Here is a 21,617-nt window from a genome sequence, read left to right as displayed (position 1 = left end):
GCCCAATTGTGCCGACCAAGAGCAAGATGGAACCACTTTGCAACGACCCTCTCCAAAGGCGAATGAGACGCGCCAGCGCCTCCCAAATGGGCAGCAGTCCTTCGTCAGCCTCACATGGCGCTCGCCCAGGGGTCCACAGCGAAGGCTTAGCACGCGCTCTAAGACCCCTACTCTGCTCTCCTATTGTGACGCCGGCGGCTGGATCGAGGTTACTTCGGTGTGTTTTGCCTGCCCATGCTAGCCTCACTTTAGGAAAAGTGTCTTGGATGGAAACACTGGAGCAGCGGGAAGAAGGCGTCGAAAGGGGGGACAAGGTGGGAAAAAAAAAGTTGTAGAATACGTGTCGTGTCCTTTTTTTCTCTCTTTTCTCGTAACTTCGTAAGACGTCAATTCCAAAAAGTCAGTGAATCTTACTTTCAAGATTTCCCCCCCTCTCTCTTTCACAGTCGATCTGTGTACGTGTTCTTGTGATGCTGACTGTGTGAGAAAAAAAAGAAAAAGGGTCTGAAATAAAAGTGAGTTTTAGTGTTTCGTGCTGCGCCCTTGAACTCTCCGGCTTACCTTAGCTTCTTCGTGTGAATTTGCGCAGGACTTCACAAAAATCTGGCAACATTCCTCTGCCATCCGCTCGTTATTATCTTTTGTGTTAAATCGGTTGATTGAGAAATCATGGCGACCACTGTGTCGGAGGCGCCCAAGATGGGCATTGAGATGATGCTGGAGCGCATCATGGGCGCGATGGAGAAGCAGGTAAGGGATGACCCTGTGGTTGAAGGTTGAAGGCCGAGGCTGCGATTTTTTTTGCTGGCGGCATTCTCGGGCCCATCAGCTGGATGCATCGATCAGGATGAGAGTGAGTCTAATGTGGAGGTGTAGAATCAAGAATTGACTGAGCTGCGAAAAGAATGCTCAGACCTTCGTACGTCGAACAGGAGCATGGAGATTATGCTCCAGAACATTTCTGTAGGTCGCCATCTCGCGTTGCTTTGAATCACCGGCATTCAAGCGGCGTTCATTCTCTTCCTTCATCTCGTTTGTAATTCTCACAATGCCAGCAGCAAGGACGCAGCAACAGCCCTCCGGGCCTCTCCGCCGGCATGTCTCCCAGCATTGGCCGTGAGCGTGCCCGCTCGCCTTTCTTGCCTCGCCGCTCCACTGCCCAGGCTGGTCCTTCTCAGGTCTTAATCACATCGCCCTCCCACGAAGTCACCACCCACTCTTTTCCCTTCCCGGATGATCGTGAGATCCCCGGATTCTACGTCGTGATCCCCGCAGGCGGTGCTGGTACCCGCCTGTGGCCCCTCTCCCGCGAGAACCATCCCAAGTTCCTACTCGATGTCAACCTTTGCGGCAACAGCTTGCTGCAGTCGACCTGGGAACGACTCCTTCCCCTGGCTGGCCCTTCACGAATGACTGTCGTCGCTGGACCTGCTCACTCCGAGGGCATTCTGGGCCAGCTGCCCAACCTGGATTCCTCCAACCTATTCACCGAACCTGGCCCCAAGGATTCCATGGCTGCCATCGGCTTGGCTGCTGCTATCCTGCTCAGACGCGACCCCGAGGCAGTGATCGGATCCTTTGCTGCTGATCATATGATCTCTGGCGAGGATGCTTTCCTCGGTGCTGTTACCGAGGCCGTCGAGGTGGCCAAGGAAGGCTACCTAGTCACCATTGGCATTGCACCCTCTCATCCTGCCACTGGATTTGGTTACATCCGACTGGGTGACAAACTTGGATTAAAATCAGCTCCGCACTCACGACTGGTGAGCTCCTTCAAGGAGAAGCCTGATGCTCACACCGCTGCCAAATACCTTGCTACGGGTCAATACCGCTGGAACGCAGGCATGTTCGTCACCAAGGCCTCTCTCCTCATGGAGCTGATGAAGGAGAACTGCCCCGATCTCTATGAAGGTTTGATGAACATTTCTGCCGTGTGGGACGATGAGGTCGCACGCAAGATTGCCCTGGAGGAAGTTTGGCCCACTCTGGAGAAGATTCCCATCGATAATGCGGTTGCTGAACCCGCGGCTGCCCAAGGAAAGGTGGCAGTTATTCCATCCACATTTGGTGAGTTACTGATCGATAATTGTCTTTTTATTGCACCTGAAGGAATAAATTGTGCTGACTTGCGTAGGTTGGGATGATGTTGGTGACTTTTCATCTTTGGCCGAGATGCTGCCGGCTGAGTCTAACAAGCCTCGTGTGCTTGGTGACCAGAGACTAGGTAAGCCACGCTTGTAGCCTCTCTATCTCCAAGAAAGCTCTACTGACAAGCTCTTGTAGTTGTATCCGAACAAACTGCTGGAGGAATTGTTGTGCCCGTGTCTGGCCGGTTGATTACGTGTCTTGGTGTTGACGACATTGTTATCGTTGATGCCCCTGATGCGCTCATGGTAACCACTAGAGCTCGTTCCCAGGAGGTGAAGTCACTGGTCAAGAAATGTCGCGAGGCTGGATGGAAGAATTTGTTGTAAGATCAGCTGGAAATATGCGTTGATTTGCTCTTCTTATTCTTTCTTATTCTTTTCTTATTCTTTTCTTCTTCTTATTTATTTATTTTTTTTGGTTTGTTTGGATGGGAGAGACCAGAGTGGAACTCGACCTTGGCGTATCTAGCCTAAAGGGCCCCTTGGCAGCTGCTAATGTCACGCGCATCTCAGGATATGTTGCTACGCGCATGTATCACGCTTTTAATGCTCAGTTCAATTCAGATTTTCTTTTAATCATTTTCACTGATTGCCAGGTACAACGGTACCTTTCGTGGTTTGCACCTTGATTCTAAGGAGCCAATTCTTTGTGCCTCAGGGTTGAAGAGTTGAGAGGCAATCCTTCCCATTTCACAGGCGCTCCTCCCTCACTTTGTTGACCACCTACACAAAAGGATTCCCCCAACCTTTTCCCCTCTTCCCCTCTTCTTCTTTTTCTTCTGTCTTTCCAAACTTCATCATCCATGCTCTTGGTGACACTACTTGTTCTTCTTTCGTGACTATTTAAACCATGGCTCCTAGACTCCGCGCAAAGCCCAATACGCATGCCAGAATCCAGAGATGCTTGACTCAGTTCAACGAACTAGACGTCACTCCGAATAGGCCTGGAGAGAAGACTCAATATCCTGAGGCGAACAAGACTGATTCCTCACCCAACGACTCTAACGCGGGAGCTAATCACGTCGACAAAGATGAGCACCCAATCAAGTCTTTCGCCTGGTCGGATGGTGGCTCTACGACAAACAACACTAGACGAAGCTCGCCGGCCGACCTTGGGGCATTATCCAATGACGATGTCTGGGATTTTGAAGAATCCTTGGCCCCTTTTTCGAGCCCAAGTTCAGAGAAGAACCAGCTTCCGGATACGATGCCTCTGGCGTCAGCCGAACAAGACGATCAATCATATACCCCTATGAAAAGAGTCGACTTTTCCGAAACTGCGTCCACCATTCACCGCAGCTCCTCTTTCGTAGGAGCCAATGAGCCCAAGGACATTTGGAATTTTGACGATAGCCTATCAGATGGCAGCCCTGTTCCGGAAACGTCTAAAAAGATACCAATTGTATCATCAGATCACTTGCCTCCTGACGAGATCTATGATTTGACTCCTAAGAAAGCTGTACCAACGCCAGCCGGTGCTGCATCAACGTCAGCCGCTGCCAAACCAAATGACAGCCAGCCAGTCCTCAATGATGAGACCAAGAGTTCGTCTAAACCAAGTTTACAGCCAAAGGAAAAGAAGCAGCGACCGAAAGCGAAAAAGCCCATTCGGTTTGATTCTCTTACCCAAGAGATACTGGAAGAACCTATATCCAAGAAGAGGAAGAAGCAACCTGCGCCCGTTAGACTGCCAATCGTCAACGCTTTGAGAGAATCTGCCAAAGCATCTAGCTCACCCGTCGCAGGTTCTCCAAAACCAAAGCCGAAACGGGCTCGGCCACAGAAAAAGAAGAAGCCAGAAATACCTCCAACCCCCCAAAATCCCCCAAAACCCAGAGGTGAAGATGTTATCACCTTTCTTGACAGCCCGACCCAGCCAGTTGCCGAAAGTCCTTTGGAATATCTTCCGGAGCTTCCAAGCACTAGAAAAGGTGAAGATTCCAGGGAAAGCCATTCTGCCAGCAGTGGCGATGACTTCACTGCTATACAGGAGCCAAAACAACAACATCGCCGTGTACCAGCAGCAATCGACAGGCAGGACACTACTCTGAACGAATCTGGAGCAATTTTTGTCGAACAACAATATGGAGCAAAGAGAAGACGTTTGTCAAGACAGTTCAGTGTGTCGGAAAAGGGCAGTCCGGTTGTTGCCAGTGATGCTATCCTTCCTGAGAATATTCAGCCCGTACCAGTCAAACCGCATCTTCCTATGAGTGGTGGTCCAGAGCTATCCACTGCCACACAATCCTCATCCTTTTTGAGGAGCACATCGAGTGGTAAGCAGATCGAACAGCAGCATAGCAGTGCTTTCGGCGACATCAATGGCAAGTCCTCGTCGCAATGGTTGCGGCGGGTAAGCGACAAAGCCCCGGTTCCGAAGCGTAAGCCAGGTATTGGGAAAAAATTGCATGATGAGATCATGAAGAGCTTCCTTGGACAAACAGAGGCGGAACAAGAACCTCAAGAGCCTGAAGCAAAGTCGGCCCCTGCTGCCAGTCCCAATCATGTCGAAACCCAGATACGTAAGGCCGTCGATGTGAGTAACATTGAACACTTTGTTTGGGAAGCCAGTGGCTGACTGCTTAATAGCAATTGATTGCTCGGTTAGACGGCAAAAAGAAGGAGATTTTCAGCATTGTCGATACGTATGAAAAGAATGGACAAGATTCTGTGCAACACTTAAAGCAACAGTGCTTGAAAGACAGTGGCAACCTCGTGCAGGCACTCCATAACGATAGTGCTCTATTTGGCAAGCAGTTACGATCAACGACAGAAGCCATTGAGGCTCACGGCTTGGCTAGGGCAAAATCCGCATTGGAGCTTGACAGTGTAGTTCAAAGTCGACATCAAACATATGGTCGAACTCGAAATAGCCTCAGAGGTTTGCGAGATGTGATAATTCGCGAGAAGAATACTGCTGTGTGATAGGGGGTGCGTGGGGTTTAGCATGACCCGACAGTTCGAGTGCGGGATACTGGCTGTAAGATGAGTGTTTGGCTCTAGTGATGCATGTATCATACGTTGAAGAAGACGAGACTGATGTGTTTGTTTCTTGGTGTGGTTGATTGCCGCTTGTGCTGTAGCAAGCTAGGATCTACGATTTGATGCATGCCCAACGAAGGTAGCGGTAGACGAAATCAACTGTCAATGTCATGAATCATCATACAGCCTCTGCATCCAGTGAAATAAGCGAATTGGCCCAAGGTAGCGTGCAGAGATGCATGATGCATGATGTGATGTGGGATGGCTGTGTCAATTATGCAGCCAGCCAATGGGGATTTGAATCATGTTTGGGGGTCTGGAATCACGATGCAAGCTTTGGCCTGAGACACGGCGTTGTGTTGTCTTGAAATCGTCCTTGGAGTGGCGTAGAGATTTTTTATCAATATGCCCTCTTCCGGAGTACATATGTAATTCGTAAGTGCCGGGTGATAGGAGATTGAAGACGAGGGGAGGATGACAGGGCGAGCCGGCGGTGAGGGAAGCCGTCGTCGTCGATGCGATACCGGGATCTCCATCGTTACATGTGTGTACCTACAGTAGCACCCACAGTATGCGCCCGATGGAAGTGGTGGCGGTATGTAGAGATAGATAGGCATGTACTCCGTAGTTATGTACGTGCTAGATGAGTTGGTAATAGTATCAGCCTCAAAGCAAGCAAGGTAAAAGACTGGTGTCATGGATTGATGTCAGTTGCCATTGCTGGTAGGGACCACGAAAGACGACGCAAGGCAGCTAGCGGGTGAGCGGGCTGGGGGATGCCAAGTTGCCAGCGAGCACTTGTAAGACGCAGGGCTTGTGGGGTAGCGGCGCAGAGAGTTGGTTGGCATGTGAGGCGGCGAGAAATGGGGAGTAAGACAGAGCAGAGCAGTTGGGGTGTGGGATAGAAATGCATGCCTACGATAGGTGTGACGATGCCGAGGATGTGCAGGTAGAAAAAAATGTTGGTGTGGTGGTGCTATCAGGACTAGACCAGGGAGTTTACGATTGATGCATTGCCGTGTGGATACGGAGTAATACAGATGCTTGTAAGATATGGAGGAGAAAAGAGAAGAGTATACGAGTGAAATAGAGAGAGGCAACGGAAAAAAGGGAAAAGAAGGAGAAGATGGAAGGAAAAAAGGGGGGTTCTGTGTCTGTGGTGGATGATGGTTACAGACACAGACGAGACAAGGCCGGGTTCCCGACCCAAAGGTGACGTGACGTGCATGCCAGCAGGTAGCTGAAACGGGCATGAGGGAGCACACAGACGGGCCTGAGCAAATCAAGAAGCGAGAGGGATCAAACAATTTGCAAATGGAGAAGCAGCGGAAAGTCGGCGAGGGAAAACAAAAAAAGGGAGGATGGGGGGCCGCGCGAAGAGGGCGATGGAGAATTGGGGGTCGGTTTGTAAGTGGTTGGTTGGCGGTATGAGGAATAGGCGAGGAGTAGTATATCTTTGGGCCTGGGGACAGTTTTTCTGGTTTTCATTTTCGGACTGGTTTCGGGTTGTTTGCTGCGTTGTTGGCCTGCGATTGATTGATTCGATCTCCTCAGAGGGCTTTGACGATTGGCTGCATTGAGGTGACGGCACTCGGGATTGGTGAGAAGCGGTTCTTTGGCGGTTTGCTGTTTTTGGTGCCTAACTCTGGGGGAAGGGAAGATAAAAGCCCACGTTTGACCGACGACAACGCGCAACATTGGCGAGATCGAATACGAAACTACGAGAGATTGAACGTCTTATATTACAGTGTTTGTTGTCAAGCAGCAGACAAAAACGAATATGCGGTCGTCGAGGTCATCATCGGCGTCTTCATCGCCCACCGGAAACTGGAGGTGAGAACTGCATCTACTTATCTACTTATTACTATTCCACCACTCTTGGCATCAACATCACCCGGTTTGCCCGTCCGGGGAAAGGGGAAAAACAAAAGAGTCATCTGCCCATTCTTTGATCGCATGTTTTCCCTCTTTTCCCTCCCTAAAAGTGCTGCTAGGCTCAGCTAGAACGCCTCAATGGCAGTGACGCAAGTGCAAGGCACAGCCCACATGTTTTCACTTGAGCCGGTGTCTCCGGGCGCTGCCTTGGTTTAGGTTGGTTTTGGGGGGGCCAAGACAAAGACAGCAGCAAAAAAGTGAGAGAGAGAGAGAGAGCCCGGGGCGGCTTATACTTTTGGCTTCACTTTGAGTCGCGACGCCCACCTGACTTGACGGATGAATTGATTGCTTGCCTACCCGCTGCATATTCATTATTTTGCTCTGTTTCCATTGCTGCCTTGGAGAGGAACCTATTGCGAGCCTCTTTGGTTGCATTAGGTGCATGTGGTTGTATTGCATCTGCCTGCTCTAGGTACTGCATACATACGCATGAAACACCTTCACTTCACATCGTCTTCACCTCAACATCATCACATCACGCCTTTTGTCTCCCCCCTCGTCATCGCCCGTTTCATCGCAATCTGAGCTCCTCCTCAGATTTCGCTTCACAAAGCCGGATCCAAAACCTGGACCGACCCCAACGCCCCGCATTTATTTTTTTCAAGCCCATTTCCTTAATCTGCCGGGCCTCTCTCGCCTTACACACTTTTTTTTCTTACTTTATTCTTCTTCCCGTCTAAAACGAAACAACAAACAAACTTTTCTGATTCTCATCTGTCTCTGCTGTTTTCCCGCCTTCTAGCAGTCATTTCACCGGCTTCTCCTTCATCTACCGAAGCCGCGAGTCCAGCTCCGGCAGCAGCACAAGCTCGTCCGAGTCAATTCGTCCTTGGGGCAGCTCCAGCACCAGCACCAGCCGGGCGACGCCGCGCGACGATTCGCATAGCAAGAGGAAGAGGCGCAAGCACAGGATGCCTTTTCGACAGCGCATGGCCCGCCATTTCGGCGATTCTGTACGGCATTGTCCTTTTCTTTTTTCATCTTTTTATTTTCTTTTTTAGCGTTCAAACACCTGCAATCCTCTTCTTCTGCCGATTCCCACCCTTCCATTTACACGCCCTTGAGATCCAGATCCTGTTTGCTTAGGGCCCTGCTAACGTCATTGGATCGGCAGCTGTCCCCCGAAAAGGCCTACCTCAGCTACTACGATGTCCTCCTCACCGTCGAAGACATCAAATCGCTTAAGAATGATTGGCTGACCGACAACAACATTGCCTTTTGGGAAGAGTATCTCGAGCACGAGACCCTCCCGCGATTTCCCCAGGCCCGCATCATCCTGCTGCGACCCAGCATGACGTTTCTGCTCATGAAGGAACCCGACATGCGCCATGTCCAGGCGGCCCTGCCCGACTTTTCAAAGGTCACCCACGTCTTCCTGCCCATCAACGACAACCGGAATGTTGCCCAGGCCGAGGGTGGAAGCCACTGGTCGCTGCTGCTGGTCTCTGTTCTCGACGGCATTGCCTTTCACTACGACTCTCTCGGCGGCGCCAACTATGCAGAGGCAGCCCTGGCGACGCGGAAGCTCGGCACCATTGTCGGACGACAGATTCGATTCATCAACCTGGAAGACTCTCCTCAGCAGGAAAACGGCAGCGACTGCGGCGTGTTTGTCTGTCTTTTGATGCGACACCTGCTTGTCAAGCGCCTGCTGGTGGCCAATGCGCGAGAAAAGGTGTCGATGAGCATGGCTGGAAAAATGGTCGATAGCAACGGTGGCCGGAAAGAGATGCTCAAGATTATCGAAAACTTGCGCAAAGAGGGAGAGCGTCGCAGATCGTGAGTGTCTTGTGCTTTGAGTATAATCTTTGGTTGATATGCGATGGCTAACAGAGATGCAAGGAGAAGTGCGAGTCCCTTTACCTCAACCAAGACTCCCCCGCGAATTGAATAGAAAGCTGCTCGCTTCGGCTCTTGGGAAGAATTCGAGAAGCGTTTGGCTGGGCAACATGGAGATGACGATGCTAAGAAGTCTCCTGTTCTTCCTGAAGATGCAAAGGTGGATAAGCCAAGGGTGGCTAAGCAAAAGGCTGTTGATGCGAAGCTGGACGATTCGGAGACTGGCTCCAGCAAGAAGAAGAGTCCGAAGACAAAGGACCTAAAGACAAAGGACTTGAAGACGAAGGATGTGAAGACAGTGGACTCGAAGACGAAGGATTCGAAAATAAGCAACTCAAAGACGACTGCCTCCAAGACAGGTGCCCCAAAGGCAACCAATCAAACCGAAAGACTTACAGCAAAGGCAAAGTCGGCTGGCAAGGGGCAGTTGGCATCGCCATCTCTTTACAATCGCTCCGCCACATTCAGCCAGTCGCCAAAGAGTAGCTCTTCAGGAGTCTCCAAGTCTCCAAGAACTCCAACCAAGAAGTCTCCACAGAGTTCGCAGAGCTCGCAGAGCACTCCGACTCCCGTCCGCATGCGCAGGATTGTCCAGCCACCTCTTGATCCTAAGAAGCCCAACCTGCTCGAGATGAAGTTTGGTCTTATGAAGGGATTGAAAAGGTCCAACTCCGACTCCAGCTCCAGCTCCAGCTCTAGCTCCAGCTCCAAACCATCCGCTGTCACTGCGAACCCCGCCAAAGCCGCGCCCATCAAGGACCGTGGCCTCAAAGCAGCCTTGAGATAGATTTTCGGCTGGTTCTTGCACAAATTCGTGCCAACGAGAACGAGTGATGACTCACCGAGAGATTCTGTTTAATCTCGTCTTTTTTTCTTGCATTCTGTTTTGTCAAGTTTCTTCTCGTTGAGCTCAATATGTCGCTTTTGATAGCGAGCTTGTCATTAAGTTTTTTTCGATCATCGATTGCGATTGTTGCATGTTTGGCGTTGGATAGGGTATGATAATGCGGAGGCCGAGAACATACCCCCCAGTTTGTGAAGGAATTCAAAGACTTTGAATGAGCTTGATGAGTTTACAGCGGCAAAGTTATGCCGATGAAGGAGGGATGACTGAGGGACAAGACGATACCAATTTTGTTTGTTTTTTATTTTATTTTCGCTACGAGATATGACCATGACGGCTTCAGAGCAAAGGCGGGACATGGCGCTTCCGGACATGGTATTTACAGGCATCGACGCAATGTCGAGGCAAGTGAGGGTTTTGCGACTCAATCAAGACGGGTGGAACGTCTTTAAGCATAGCATTTCTTTTCATAGCATTTGAATTGCCAGTATTGATCAATTAAATGGATGATTGAATTAAGAACTCTAACTCCAAAACTCCTAGCCTCACCATTTTATACCCGTATATTGTTCAAACATTACCAATGCTGAACCCGCGAATTGTTACTCTTCCTCTGCCCCATCTTGCAGTTATCTCTTGAAATGCCATTATAGTCGCTCATGACTTGAACATCTCAGCGGCGCAAATTTCCCATGTTTATATGCAAATAGTCCCATATCAACCCTAGTCCTTGTTCACAAACGCCGGGTTCTGCTCCATCGTAGCAGAAATGTATCCCCTCAGCGCAGCCCATCTATTCGACGCCGCCGGAGCTGGCGTCGGAGCACTAGATACCGGCAAAGAAGCCGCCGAAGGCTTCTCAGGCTCTGGAACCGCATTCTGCGTCTGCGCAGGCAAATGCGACAACTGCGCCATGCTCACGCCAAACCTCGCCATCTCGCCCTTCAACAACCTCTCCTTCCTCTTCAGAGCGCCCTTTTTGCTGCGCAAGCTCTGGTGCTTAATCTTTCCATCGAGAATCTCGGCGGCGCCCTCTCCGTCGGCGAGCTCGGGCAGTGCGTCGGCGAGGCTGTCGAGGGAGTTGAGTGTCGCGGACTTCTTTGCGCCGCGGCCCCGGCGAAGTTTTGAGGATTTGGAGATGCGTGAGGAGGAGGAGATGCGGGAGACGAAGGAGGAGTGTTTGATGGTGCGCTTGTCGCGCTTGGAGGAGAGGAAGGAGTCTGATGTTGAGGCGTTTTGGCGGAAGGTCTTTTGGGGGGCGAGGGGGTGGATGGAGTTTGTTATGCGGGCGTGGCGGAGGGCGGTGGCGGATGGTTTTTGGGGGGCCTGTTGAGGGATTGGAGTTAGTTGGGATTGAGATTGAGATTGAGATTGAGGGTGAAAGGGAGGGTGGTTTATACCATTTTGAAGAAGGTGGTTTGTTGGAGTGTCACATGTGAAGGATTCTTGGGATCGAGGAAAAAAAGTTGGTGATGGATGATTTTTTGGTGGAGAAGATTTCGGTGAGAGGGGGGACTGACCGAGGTGTGGGTGGGGTAAAAAGGTAGAGCTGGTATGTGCTAAGATTTGGGAGAGACTTCTTGTATGTAAGCCAAATTTTATACTTTTATTTCTGTTTTCATTCTATTTTTACACGACTTTTTGGGAAGAAACAGAGAGCGTGTTGTTTTGATGAAGACATGGATACAATAGAAGCTTTGAAAAGGGAGATTGCGGAGAAAGAGGCTGAGCTGGTGCAGTTGCGCGCGCGGCTTGTTGAAGCTGAAAAGCTGGCCGTTGGGAATGACAGGGATGGTGTCGAGGGAGAGTGGAAGTGGCCGCTTGAGGAGAGAGATTATCAGAGGTATAGCAGACAGATGATTGTGCCCAATTTTGGACTACAAGGTACTTATCTATCCTGTCATAAGACGCAGATGCAAATAAATCATATACTGACTCGATGGAATTTAGGCCAGCTGAATATCAAGCATGCCAAGGTCCTCCTCGTCGGCGCTGGTGGCCTTGGATGTCCGGCAGCGGCATATCTCGCTGGAGCTGGAGTCGGGACGCTGGGTCTCGTGGATGGTGATGCGGTTGAGGTATCGAATCTGCATAGGCAAGTTGCTCATGCGACGAGCAGGGTTGGGATGATGAAGGTTGACAGTGCTGTGACATATCTCAAGGGGTGAGTTTTGTTACTTCCGTCATGAGGATAACATATGAAATGTATTGACTTGGTTTCATAGATTGAACCCTACAATCACGTATCATGCTCATGCTACACATCTCACACCTCAGAATGCCGAGGAAATAGTCTCCCAGTACGACCTCGTTCTCGACTGCACAGATCATCCTACCTCGCGCTATCTCATCTCCGATATTTGCGTTCTTCTTTCCAAGCCTCTCGTCTCTGCTTCTGCGTTTCAAACTTCGGGCCAGCTCATTGTGCTCAACAATCCTCTTGGCAAGGGTCCCTGCTACCGCTGCGTCTTTCCGAAGCCCCCTCCCCCAGAGAGCGTCGTTGGATGTGGCGAGGGAGGTATTATTGGCCCTGTGGTGGGCGTCATGGGTGTGTTACAGGCGTTGGAAGCGATTAAGTTGCTTGTACGGGGAGAGCACTTGAAGTCTCACGTTGGAGATGGGGAAGACGTGCGACAGGTGGGGATGCTGCTTTTCAGTGCCATGGGCGATGTGCCGTTCCGGACGGTCAGGATGAGGGGCAAAAGGAAGGGGTGCTTTGCTTGCGCGGGAGATGATTCGGCGTTGACGCTGAACGAGCTCAAGACTTCGATGGACTACATTCAGTTTTGCGGCGTCAATCAGCCCGTGAAGCTGCTTCAGCCAGAGGAGCGCATTTCAGTGGCGGAGTACGAGCAGATATCTCGTGCGAACAAATCGCATCTCTTGCTTGATGTGAGAGAAAAGGAGCATTTTGGCTTGTCTAATATTCCTGGTTCCATCAACGTTCCTATTAGTCGGTTTACGGCTCACCGCGGGGAAGGGTCAGAGTTATCTGATTTGATACCAACGGATGTGCCCCCTAATGCGCCGATATATATAGTGTGTCGTGTGGGCAACGATTCACAGATTGCAGCGAAGAAACTGAAAGATTTAGGGGCGGACCGTAACGGAGAGCGTTTCATCGGGGATATCTTGGGTGGACTACAGGCTTGGAAGACTACTGTCGATCCAAGCTTGCCATTTATATGAGAGAATAAAGATGATAGACCGAAGCCAACAATGAATAGATGCAAACACGAGAGTTTCTCATTATACATAATACACGTATACTACAAGCCCACAGTCCCAATGTAATGAGGGAAAGGGGGTCCATTTTTTCTCCTCTTTCAAGTCCATCCAAGCAGCGTCCAAGGAGCAAGCTGTCACAAAACAGAAACGAGGAAAAAGAGAGAGAGAGATTTTCTTCTTACAAAATACAGTTGCTAACCCACGCATTTCCATTGCTTCGATGTCGTTCTTGTCCCAATCATGTGTGTTTCTTGGCTTAGACGAAAGAGGCCGACTTCTTCTTGTTGAATGCCCGCTGGTCCTTGAGCCATCTCCGGTATCCGGCCACGCTCTGGATCTTTTCGCCGTAGAAATCGGGGACTGCAAGTTCAAGTGTTAGATTTCAACTTTATACAAGAGAATCGCATGGTACCGGATCTTACCTGGGTTGCCCGCGCTCGAGTTTGTCGGGTCGGCGCGGTGCCTCTTGACACGTGCAAAGAACTCGCCCTCCTTCTGCATCATCTGCGTCTTGAAGCGCCGGTTGATGATGTAAAACACCTGGTTGCCCAGCGTCGGCCCAATCAGCCAGCCCAGGCCGGCGCAGGCCATGGTCATGATGCCCAGGGTGAAGAAGGGATCGAGCGGGATCTGCGCAATGAGCGGCTCGGCAAAGCCCTCGGCTAAAAAGATGGTGCCGGCGGCGCCGCCGATGAGGCCCGTGACGACGGAGAAGAGCAGCTGGATGCGCCGGCGGCGGAGGCGGAGCTTGAAGAAGGAGTTCCAGTCGAGGGCCGGGACGGAGGCGGAGGCGGAAGAGCCGGTCGCGGAGCTGGAGTAGAGCCGGACTGATGATGACGATGAGGTGGGGGAGGAGGAGGAGCCTCTTGCGACGAGGCTGACGATGGACGGCCGCGTGCTTGGGAGGGCGCTGGGGCTGGGTTTTGAGATTGAGCTGGAGACGGAGAGGCTGTGATTTGCGCGCGCAAGGGAGTTCGTCAGCGCAAAGGCGCCGGGGTGGGCGCGCGCAGGCGAGAATGAAGCTCTAGGACAGCATCGCACGAGGCTGCTGGGCGCTGCGGGGATGCGCATGCACAGCGTTTTCAGCGACGACGACATGGCGGGCAGATGCTGAGAGAGGCGAAGGGCGTCGCCAATTGAGAAATATGATATTGGAGAGAAGAATCGGCGGGGAGGAAGCCGGAGAGAGCGCAAAGACAATTGCTTGCTGCTTCTGTTGTATCGCAGACTTTTTTTGGAGATTTTTTTTGCAGGGTTGAGGGTTTGAGATGCAGAGTTGCAGTTGCTTTTCTGCGTCGGCTTTGGTGGTGCTTTAGCAGCTGTGACAAGGATTCCCCACCCGATGCGCTGAGCTACAGCGAGCTTTGGGGCTAATGGACGGGCGAATGGAGCGGGTACTTGTAATCGTTCAAATGCAAGCAATGAGAAGGGGTTGAATGCTAATAATGACAAGTCAAACGTTGAAGAGAAAGGTGCCAACTCAATGCCCATTCTAATTGATATTATTACTGACATACAGTTTGAAAGTTAGCACAGAGTCTGTATTGTGATTATGACAATGGCTACATCACGCATGAAGAGAACCTGGAAGGTTGACAGACAAAGACCGAGCGAGCTTAGTCATCATCGTCCTTTCAGCTTCGACGTCGCGTCCCTTGCGATATTGACTTTCCCATCCGATTTCACCTCAGCATCACGCGACTCCCACCCGCTCACGGCGCCAGTCGACGCCGTGTCGATACGACCGTAAATGCAGACGATGAACAGACCCGTTGGCTGCTCGTTAGCCCGTCTCCCCCGCGGCATCCTGTCATGATGCTCTTCGATCCCGATTTCTGGGATCGCTGCCTCGCTGGCCGGGGCATGGCGCCGTTGCCTCGCTCAGCCAATCTCAAGGGCAAACCAGCTCTCGATAAGCCCTTTGCAAAGCCCTCTACAAAATCGCGAATCGTCATTCCTCTCGCCTCGAAACCTGCCGACTACGTCCCGGGTAGCGGACCGCCGCTGCAACCGGTATCGTTGCTTCTTCCCGGCGACTCTACCGCCTACATCGCCGAACGCCTTCTGCTTCCCTCGCCTGGACTTGCGCCTAATGGACGGCCTCTGCCAAAACGCATGATGTACCTCATTGGTTGGCGCGACCTTCCGGCTGCGAGCAAGCTGGTTCCGGCCATGCAGGTCTTGGACTATGTCTCCCCGCGAACCCTCGAGGATTTTGAAGAACGGCTGGAGCAGGAATTGGACGATGAAAGGGAGAAACTGGAAGCAGAGCTCAAGTCAGACCTAGCGGCACCACAAAAGGTCAAGAAGAAGAGAGGAAGACCGCCGGCGCACAGCCAGATAGAGTCTGCAGTTGTCGCTGAGCCGGAAACCGTCGCCCAGGCAAAGTCACGGCATAAGCCGGGCGCCATGAGTCTCTCGACGCCCAAAAAGCCAAGATTGGAGGAATTTGAGTGGTTGGAGGACGAAGAGGGAAGTCCATCACGACAGATTGCTGAGGAGCAGTTTCAGAGCTTGCATGGCTATCTACCCATGGAGTATGAAATGTCCGAAGATACAGAAAGCCCCTTACCTAGCGAGGCACCCGAAGCCATGCGAAATGATTCACGAGTAGACACTGTACCTATAAAAATAAAGCAGCCACAAGCACCACCTAAACCATCATCGATTATACGGCTCAGCACACCACCAAGATCAAGCAACGGAGGACTCACGTCGGTCAAAACGCAGAGCTCACAGCCACCCGAACCAAGCGTCAAACAGAGCAGTCAAATTCAGCAAGGGCTAGGGCTATCATCATTTATACCAGCGGGACAGAGCACGATACCGAATTCCCCAAAGGTGGTCGCCAGTGAAGAGAACAAGGCAGTTGAAAGGAATCCAGCGGCAGCCAAACCAAAGACATCGAGAAAAAGGCCCAGGCCTAAAGATGATGTACCAAAGGCTGAGCCTCAAGGGGAAAATCAAGGGGAAGCCGACTGGGTTGTGGAGAGAATCGAAGATGTCGAATATTATGAGGTAGATGGCCGTGGCATAGTAAGATACTTCAAGGTCAGTTGGGAAGGTGATTGGCCGCCAGACCAGAAGAGAACATGGGAGCCTGAAGAAAACATCCCGGCGAACCTTGTGCGGAATTTCTTCAAGATATCCAAAAGCAAACGGAAAACCATAGCCAAATCGGGCACAAGTAAACAGGGCAATTCCGCCAAGGGGCTGAGCAAGCCCAAACAATCTGGCCCCCAAAACGGCATCTCCAAACAGAGCAGCCACAAACAGGGCTCTTTGAAACAGTCGAAATTGACGTGGCCCGGAATCCGCAGAAAGTATAGCAGCGTTAGTGAGGCTTTTGCGGGGGACCAAGACAGCCTCGATATGGTGGACGAGGGCTATGACGGCGAAGAAGATGAGCTCGCTGGAGACGCACAGGATGAATTCTTTGTCGTCACAGAAGGGGGCGAGAATGAGTTGCAGAATCAGAGTGTCTGGCCGACTGCCAACGCTGTCTCGACTGCACTTGGCGTATTTCGGGGGTTTCAATGACAGGTTTCTGACAACATGTTTGGGTTAGAATAGCGATTTATTTATTCATTTTTGGTTTACCTTTTTCCCCCACGTGGGAAAGGAAAGGTGCGACGGATTTCATGACATTAGCTGAAAGTCAAGTTGAGTCTTTATGGGGGCGGGCGCATGGCAAATGGCGCAAGGAATTTGATATACCTTTCATGATATACATTTGGTGTTGCTATTGCTGGAGGGTTGCGCGCTTGGGATTAGAAACGTGAGCGAGCAACATTACATATTCATTCTGAAGCAGGATGGTTTAGTTGATTGCTTGAGTCGAAAACTAGGCATGGAGTGACTAGGCAGACTGCTCAATATTGTCTTGTTGTAGTAAATAACTCTTCAGTTTCAACTTCTTTCTACGATTGCCTCAAATGACAATATATTTATGATAATTCCATTCTACCAGCCTGCTAATTAAGTAAATACGGAGCTCAGGAGACGACGACTGACGGAAGTCGGGTAGTTCTTCTCGTTGTGTACCCTATCTCAGATGTATTTGCCTCTTGACATCATGGCCCGAAGTCTAGAATCTACGGCTCTTTCTCTTTCTTTGATAATCTCTTATAGCTATTTTATCTACCGCCTTGCTGAATCACATACTTTCAGCACGATGTAACAACCAGTTCAGTTATAGTCCTCAAACAACTTCATCGAAATATCCTTGATAACCAACCCATTAGAATCGCTCGGGATATTAACTTCTAGCACAACATTTATCTCTTTGACGCCATCCGGAAACTCTAAGTCTTGATCAGGATAGAGGGTGAAATTCATGAAGCCTTCCGAGACGTCGGTATCGAGGACCTGGACGTCGTCAAAGGTGATGGAGACATGGGTTATGCAGCTCGGCATACCGGCGCAGGGCACGGTGATGGAAGAAAAACTGCAGAGGTTTTTGGTGTGACAGTTTGTGGTGGTGGTTATGGTGATTGAGCTTGTTGTTGAGGAGGGGCGGATGTAGGCGCCTACGGGGGTGTTGAAGACAGTGTTTAAATCGAGCACTTTTATGGAGGTGCTTGGGAAGAGGATAGTTGTGTACATGGTGATGTAGAAGGAGAAGTGTTATAGAACTTGGGATTGGGTGTTTTGTTTTAGTTGACGATGATGAGGTGAATGGTGGAATGAGATACGGGGTATTCTGGAGAGATATATATTGGGGAGGCGAACTACACTTCTGAGCATCTTATTCAGCTGATTATTAGTGGATTCTCCGATTCCCCTTGGGGATTTGACAAGCTGATAATGGGTTCTCAGCTCTGACGAACAGGAAACATACAGTTACGCTAAGACGATTGTAGATCTATGCATGAGGATGTGGAGATGGACTAATGCGGGCATTATTCTCTGAAGAAGAGTTTGCATGTATGATTCGTCCTCACACTTGTGGCAGATGTTATGCGGCCAACTATAATAAACGTGAAATGACAAATCGGCATACTGGTATAAATAACCTGGGAGACTATGCTCCTCGGGACGCATGTGCTCTCTTCTCCTAATGATGAATATAGAGCGTATAGCCGTGATGAAGCCTGCTTGAAAGTAAAAGTGAATCCTCGAATAGTATTTTCCCTTCCAAATCCCTTGAATAATAACCATGACCAGCTCGAATCAATTTTAATTCCCTTGTAAGCAAATGTCCCTTTTCCCCTCAAACTCCATCCAATTTCTCTCCCTGTTCCACCTAATCAAAAGCTCTCTTCTCAAGAAACTTCTTCACGACAGCCGCCGCAGGCACTGCCTTCATGTCGCGGCATCCCATCTCACAGCTTTTCGGACACTTGGGTACCGTGTTTGGGCCGAGCCCCTGCTCTTCGGCCTTCTCGCGGCGGTGCTTGGCCACCATGCCGTAGTGCTCCCACTTGCGACGGTTGATCTCACCACACGCCTTGAAGTGTTCATCCCAGTAGTCTGCCCAGTCGGGCTCGTGGAGCGTGTTTTCCAGGAGAAGCTTGGCCTCGTCCTCGGCCGATATCTTCCAGCCCCATTTGCGGCGAGTCAGGGTGATGTCACTGCCTATGATACGGTATTCAGTGTCCTTGTGAGCCTCGAGGTCGTCAAGGTAGTCGTCGACTTCGCTTTCGTCAATGTCGTACTGCAATGCTAAGCGTGTCTTTAGAGAGACTCGGGTTGGTCCCATTTCAGCGGTCGACTTCCGAAGGTGGGGAGGCAGGTAGTCGTTGTACGGATAACGGTTCCATTGCTCTTCCAAATCGTCTCCGTAGGGGTGCGAGATTGGACTTTCACGCTGTCGACGACGGATTCTGGATAACGCCTCGTTTGTGTGCGTCGAATCAGCTAGAAACATGCGAAATTTTGCATCTTTGGGGTTAATAGTGTAAAAGTCGGAAAATCTTCCTGAGAAGATGAGCCAATCAGCTCGGTTTGCTTGAAAGAGAGTCGCAAATTCAACAGTCAATCCGTCGTTTGCCTCATTGTAGTCAGCAGACACGATATTGTTTGTGCCAATGGTGCTGATAAAGTACCATATGCACTCCTTCGGAAACCCTTTGAGAAGGAAACGACGAGCACACCCATTGTCAAGCAGGCCCTTGTCAATTCTGCCGAAGCCAAAAGAGGAAGATGAGATCAGCCATGCGTTGGCGCTATAAACGTCACCGTTTTTGGCCTTGTATAAGAGAGGAGAGGTGACGGCGTCGTGTGTAAATTCGGCGGCTGACTGGTGATATACGAACTCGAGCATGGCGGTCTTGGTATCATTGCTAAAAATTGGGGCAGTGTTGAGTATCATGATGCCCAGGAGTCCACCATGGCATTGAATACCTCGTGTGATCTGAGACATGGTTGCGTCAGGCGGCAAGTTTGTGAGCATGACGCGACGGCTTTGCAGCCCCGTGGTTGGAGTGGTCACATAGACCTCTGCCACATCGGACTGATACTCCAAATCCAAGTGAAAGGGTGCGTTTCCTCCTGGGGTATCGACAAATGAGACGGCTTCTTCTGGCAATTCCATACCCCGGTTTTCGGTTAAGAAGAATTGCTCATCATCAGTAAGATCAGTCATATCAATAATCTGCTCATCGGGAAGGCCGTCATCTAGCAAAAGATCAATCTCTGTCTCGACGGTGTCCGGTGATTCTGCCCTGCTGTTTGACACGCCTCGTTCGCCGGATTGCGGAGTTGAACTGCCAGACTCCTACGACACAACTTAGTTAGTACTCCACCCAACTTACCACATGGATAGGGAACTGTTAGACATGTTTCTTGCACATACCGAACTGGAAAGACATGGATTGGCCTTTGCCTCCTCCATCATGATGATATTTCCCTTGAGAATGTGTCGAACTCCAGTGAGAGAATTACCCAGCGTTCGGAGGGCGCGAACTAGATCTATATCCAATTCCTCCTCCGCCAATTCTTGAAGGATGTGCTCGACTTCTTTCTGTTGAGAGGAATCATGTTAGCCCACATGCACATGTGCTACTAGCTTGTGTAAGTGTGAGGTGGCAGTTGTCAACTTACACTGTCAAAAACAATACTTTGTATCTGATGAAATTGTCGCCACAAAGCATTCTGGATTTCTTCAAAGATTTCAAGACACTCAGCACGCTTCTTATAGCTTCGCTGATGCTCATTGCCATGTCCCTTGTCTTGATTGCTGTTGTTGTAGTTGTTTGCTTCGATCTCCAAACTCTGTCCTGGAGCAGTGACGAATGCCTGAGAAGGGGAAACATTCGATTGGCCAATTGTATGCTGCGCCGGAGGATCAGCAGATATGGTATCATCACCTTGGTCTCCATGATGGAGGGAGGTCGAGTTGAGGACCACAGGGGAGGCCATGACGGATGGAGGAGGCGTGAGATCAATTAGCCTGCCCGTGGTTTGTGTAGCCATTGTATTGAATGGGGGACAATGGTCATGCAGTATGATGTTGTGGCTTTGAGGAACAATGAGAGAATGTGAAGGCAGAGAACAAAGCTGCGGGATGGAAGAAGAAGCTGCAGTTGAAGGCGAAGGAGTGCAGAGGCCTTGGGCGGTGAAGTGTGTTTTACTGTGTTGGGAATTGCCATAGTGCACGAGCTGCCATCGTCAACACCGGCAGAATGCCTTCATTGGACGTTTGCTTCATCTTGACAGCCATCTCGCTGCCTGAGGAAAACATGGGATTACAATGACAGTGAATCACAGACAAACATCTCCAAGAGGCGCAGCTGGTGAAATTCGCAAGAGAGTGAGCTGCATTAGCGGCAGTTTCATCCAGATACTTGGGACGAACTGCTGAGGGTTCTAGTTCCAACTGTAGAGACATCTGAGCTGGGCGTGATGCAAGGCCAGAGGGAGGGTTTGATGCAAGTCATCGACAGAGATGTGAGGATGTTATCATTGAGTATAGGTAAGTATGTATAGTATTCAAATTGTGAAGCTTTTGGTAATTTTTGGTTAAACTGTCTAAGTCAGCTCCGAAGCACAAGATGGATCCGATGTCTCGTTCTCAAAGCTAAGAATACTCAGTGATATGTGCACAAGGTGAGAGCAAAGTCAGGTCATGCCGCATCTTCATCTACCGAGTCGAGAACCGATACCATCATGCAAATCCAAAGAAAAAAGAAGAGAAAAAAAAACTCATTTCACGTCGAAAGTTGCCTATCTAGGGGGATGATTCACTGCAGAAAAACAGCTTGAAACATTGTTTGGTCGGTTGTCGGCAACGGTTCAACGGCTTGTATTTTTAGAGCTAGGCATTTCCCTTTTGAGAAGGTTTCTGCGAATGCTACGTAAGCAAGCTAAAGAAAAAAAACGGCTGCAAGGCTGCCGAGTGACGCTGAAACGAATCGACCGGGCGTCGATTTTATGTCGGCCAAGTGGGACTAGCTTGGCTTCGAGAACAACGTCATAAGGACAGGGCAAAAGGAAGAAAAAGCAGAGAAGAGAATGAGGTAGACAAGCCAAGACAAACGGTTATCCGGGATGAACGGACCCCAATGCAGCTAGAGCGGAGAATAAATCCTCCCCTAGAAGACATCATATGCAGTGCTAGAACAAAAAGAATTCCAAAAACTCCTTTCCCGCGATGGGTGCCGAAGCAGATTTTTGGCGATTTCGCGCTGCCCGATTTGCTG

General features: G+C 50.3%; 8 protein-coding genes across 8 annotated transcripts; 4 read left to right on the top strand and 4 right to left on the bottom strand.

Moving 5' to 3' along the window:
• Positions 1 to 669: 669 nt before the first annotated feature.
• Positions 670 to 5,072, top strand: V8C40DRAFT_277248 (mannose-1-phosphate guanylyltransferase; the record flags this gene model as incomplete). The annotated part of the gene is made up of 7 exons (XM_083220941.1): positions 670 to 750; positions 877 to 963; positions 1,179 to 2,067; positions 2,135 to 2,224; positions 2,284 to 2,470; positions 3,090 to 4,683; positions 4,737 to 5,072. 7 exons carry the CDS (start codon positions 670 to 672, stop codon positions 5,070 to 5,072), a joined length of 3,264 nt encoding a protein of 1,087 aa, XP_083069307.1.
• Positions 5,073 to 7,975: 2,903 nt separating this feature from the next.
• On the top strand, positions 7,976 to 9,881 carry V8C40DRAFT_282201 (uncharacterized protein; the record flags this gene model as incomplete). Its single annotated transcript, XM_083221755.1, has 4 exons — positions 7,976 to 8,017; positions 8,179 to 8,843; positions 8,898 to 8,911; positions 8,963 to 9,881. 4 exons carry the CDS (start codon positions 7,976 to 7,978, stop codon positions 9,688 to 9,690), a joined length of 1,449 nt encoding a protein of 482 aa, XP_083069306.1. The 3' UTR covers positions 9,691 to 9,881.
• A 341-nt stretch (positions 9,882 to 10,222) lies between these two features.
• Positions 10,223 to 11,188, bottom strand: V8C40DRAFT_254886 (ribosome biogenesis protein SLX9-domain-containing protein). The gene is made up of 2 exons (XM_083217919.1): positions 11,148 to 11,188; positions 10,223 to 11,073 (listed from the first exon to the last, which is right to left on the bottom strand). The coding sequence occupies exons 1-2, from the start codon at positions 11,148 to 11,150 to the stop codon at positions 10,471 to 10,473; spliced, it is 606 nt and encodes a 201-aa protein (XP_083069305.1). The 5' UTR covers positions 11,151 to 11,188; the 3' UTR covers positions 10,223 to 10,470.
• A 158-nt stretch (positions 11,189 to 11,346) lies between these two features.
• On the top strand, positions 11,347 to 12,994 carry V8C40DRAFT_254885 (uncharacterized protein). Its single transcript, XM_083217918.1, has 3 exons — positions 11,347 to 11,631; positions 11,698 to 11,911; positions 11,973 to 12,994. Exons 1-3 carry the CDS (start codon positions 11,427 to 11,429, stop codon positions 12,934 to 12,936), a joined length of 1,383 nt encoding a protein of 460 aa, XP_083069304.1. The 5' UTR covers positions 11,347 to 11,426; the 3' UTR covers positions 12,937 to 12,994.
• On the bottom strand, positions 12,924 to 14,244 carry V8C40DRAFT_254884 (presequence translocated-associated motor subunit PAM17). Its single transcript, XM_083217917.1, has 2 exons — positions 13,398 to 14,244; positions 12,924 to 13,335 (listed from the first exon to the last, which is right to left on the bottom strand). Exons 1-2 carry the CDS (start codon positions 14,071 to 14,073, stop codon positions 13,232 to 13,234), a joined length of 780 nt encoding a protein of 259 aa, XP_083069303.1. The 5' UTR covers positions 14,074 to 14,244; the 3' UTR covers positions 12,924 to 13,231.
• A 239-nt stretch (positions 14,245 to 14,483) lies between these two features.
• On the top strand, positions 14,484 to 16,926 carry V8C40DRAFT_254882 (chromo domain-containing protein). The gene has a single exon (XM_083217916.1). The coding sequence runs from the start codon at positions 14,788 to 14,790 to the stop codon at positions 16,513 to 16,515; it is 1,728 nt and encodes a 575-aa protein (XP_083069302.1). The 5' UTR covers positions 14,484 to 14,787; the 3' UTR covers positions 16,516 to 16,926.
• A 237-nt stretch (positions 16,927 to 17,163) lies between these two features.
• Positions 17,164 to 17,634, bottom strand: V8C40DRAFT_282199 (uncharacterized protein; the record flags this gene model as incomplete). Its single annotated transcript, XM_083221754.1, has 1 exon — positions 17,164 to 17,634. Exon 1 carries the CDS (start codon positions 17,578 to 17,580, stop codon positions 17,164 to 17,166), a length of 417 nt encoding a protein of 138 aa, XP_083069301.1. The 5' UTR covers positions 17,581 to 17,634.
• A 586-nt stretch (positions 17,635 to 18,220) lies between these two features.
• On the bottom strand, positions 18,221 to 20,391 carry V8C40DRAFT_269651 (uncharacterized protein; the record flags this gene model as incomplete). The annotated part of the gene is made up of 3 exons (XM_083220109.1): positions 18,221 to 19,693; positions 19,772 to 19,939; positions 20,020 to 20,391. 3 exons carry the CDS (start codon positions 20,389 to 20,391, stop codon positions 18,221 to 18,223), a joined length of 2,013 nt encoding a protein of 670 aa, XP_083069300.1.
• Positions 20,392 to 21,617: the final 1,226 nt, after the last annotated feature.

Source organism: Trichoderma camerunense (genome assembly GCF_050948025.1).
Source record: "Trichoderma camerunense strain CBS 138272 chromosome Unknown V8C40scaffold_19, whole genome shotgun sequence".
Taxonomy (NCBI): Eukaryota; Fungi; Ascomycota; class Sordariomycetes; order Hypocreales; family Hypocreaceae; genus Trichoderma; species Trichoderma camerunense.
The sequence above is the reverse complement of the archived record's forward strand: the minus strand, read 5'-3'. Positions and strand labels throughout refer to the sequence as shown.

Excerpts from the sequence above, each read along its gene's own strand:
- V8C40DRAFT_254885 (XM_083217918.1), top strand. The coding sequence starts at position 11,427 with ATGGATACAATAGAAGCTTTGAAAAGGGAGATTGCGGAGAAAGAGGCT. Across the intron at positions 11,632-11,697 it reads GCCCAATTTTGGACTACAAG|GCCAGCTGAATATCAAGCAT; the intron begins GTACTTATCTAT and ends GATGGAATTTAG. Across the intron at positions 11,912-11,972 it reads GCTGTGACATATCTCAAGGG|ATTGAACCCTACAATCACGT; the intron begins GTGAGTTTTGTT and ends TTGGTTTCATAG.
- V8C40DRAFT_254882 (XM_083217916.1), top strand. The coding sequence starts at position 14,788 with ATGATGCTCTTCGATCCCGATTTCTGGGATCGCTGCCTCGCTGGCCGG.
- V8C40DRAFT_254884 (XM_083217917.1), bottom strand. The coding sequence starts at position 14,073 with ATGTCGTCGTCGCTGAAAACGCTGTGCATGCGCATCCCCGCAGCGCCC. Across the intron at positions 13,336-13,397 it reads CTCGAGCGCGGGCAACCCAG|TCCCCGATTTCTACGGCGAA; the intron begins GTAAGATCCGGT and ends TTGAACTTGCAG.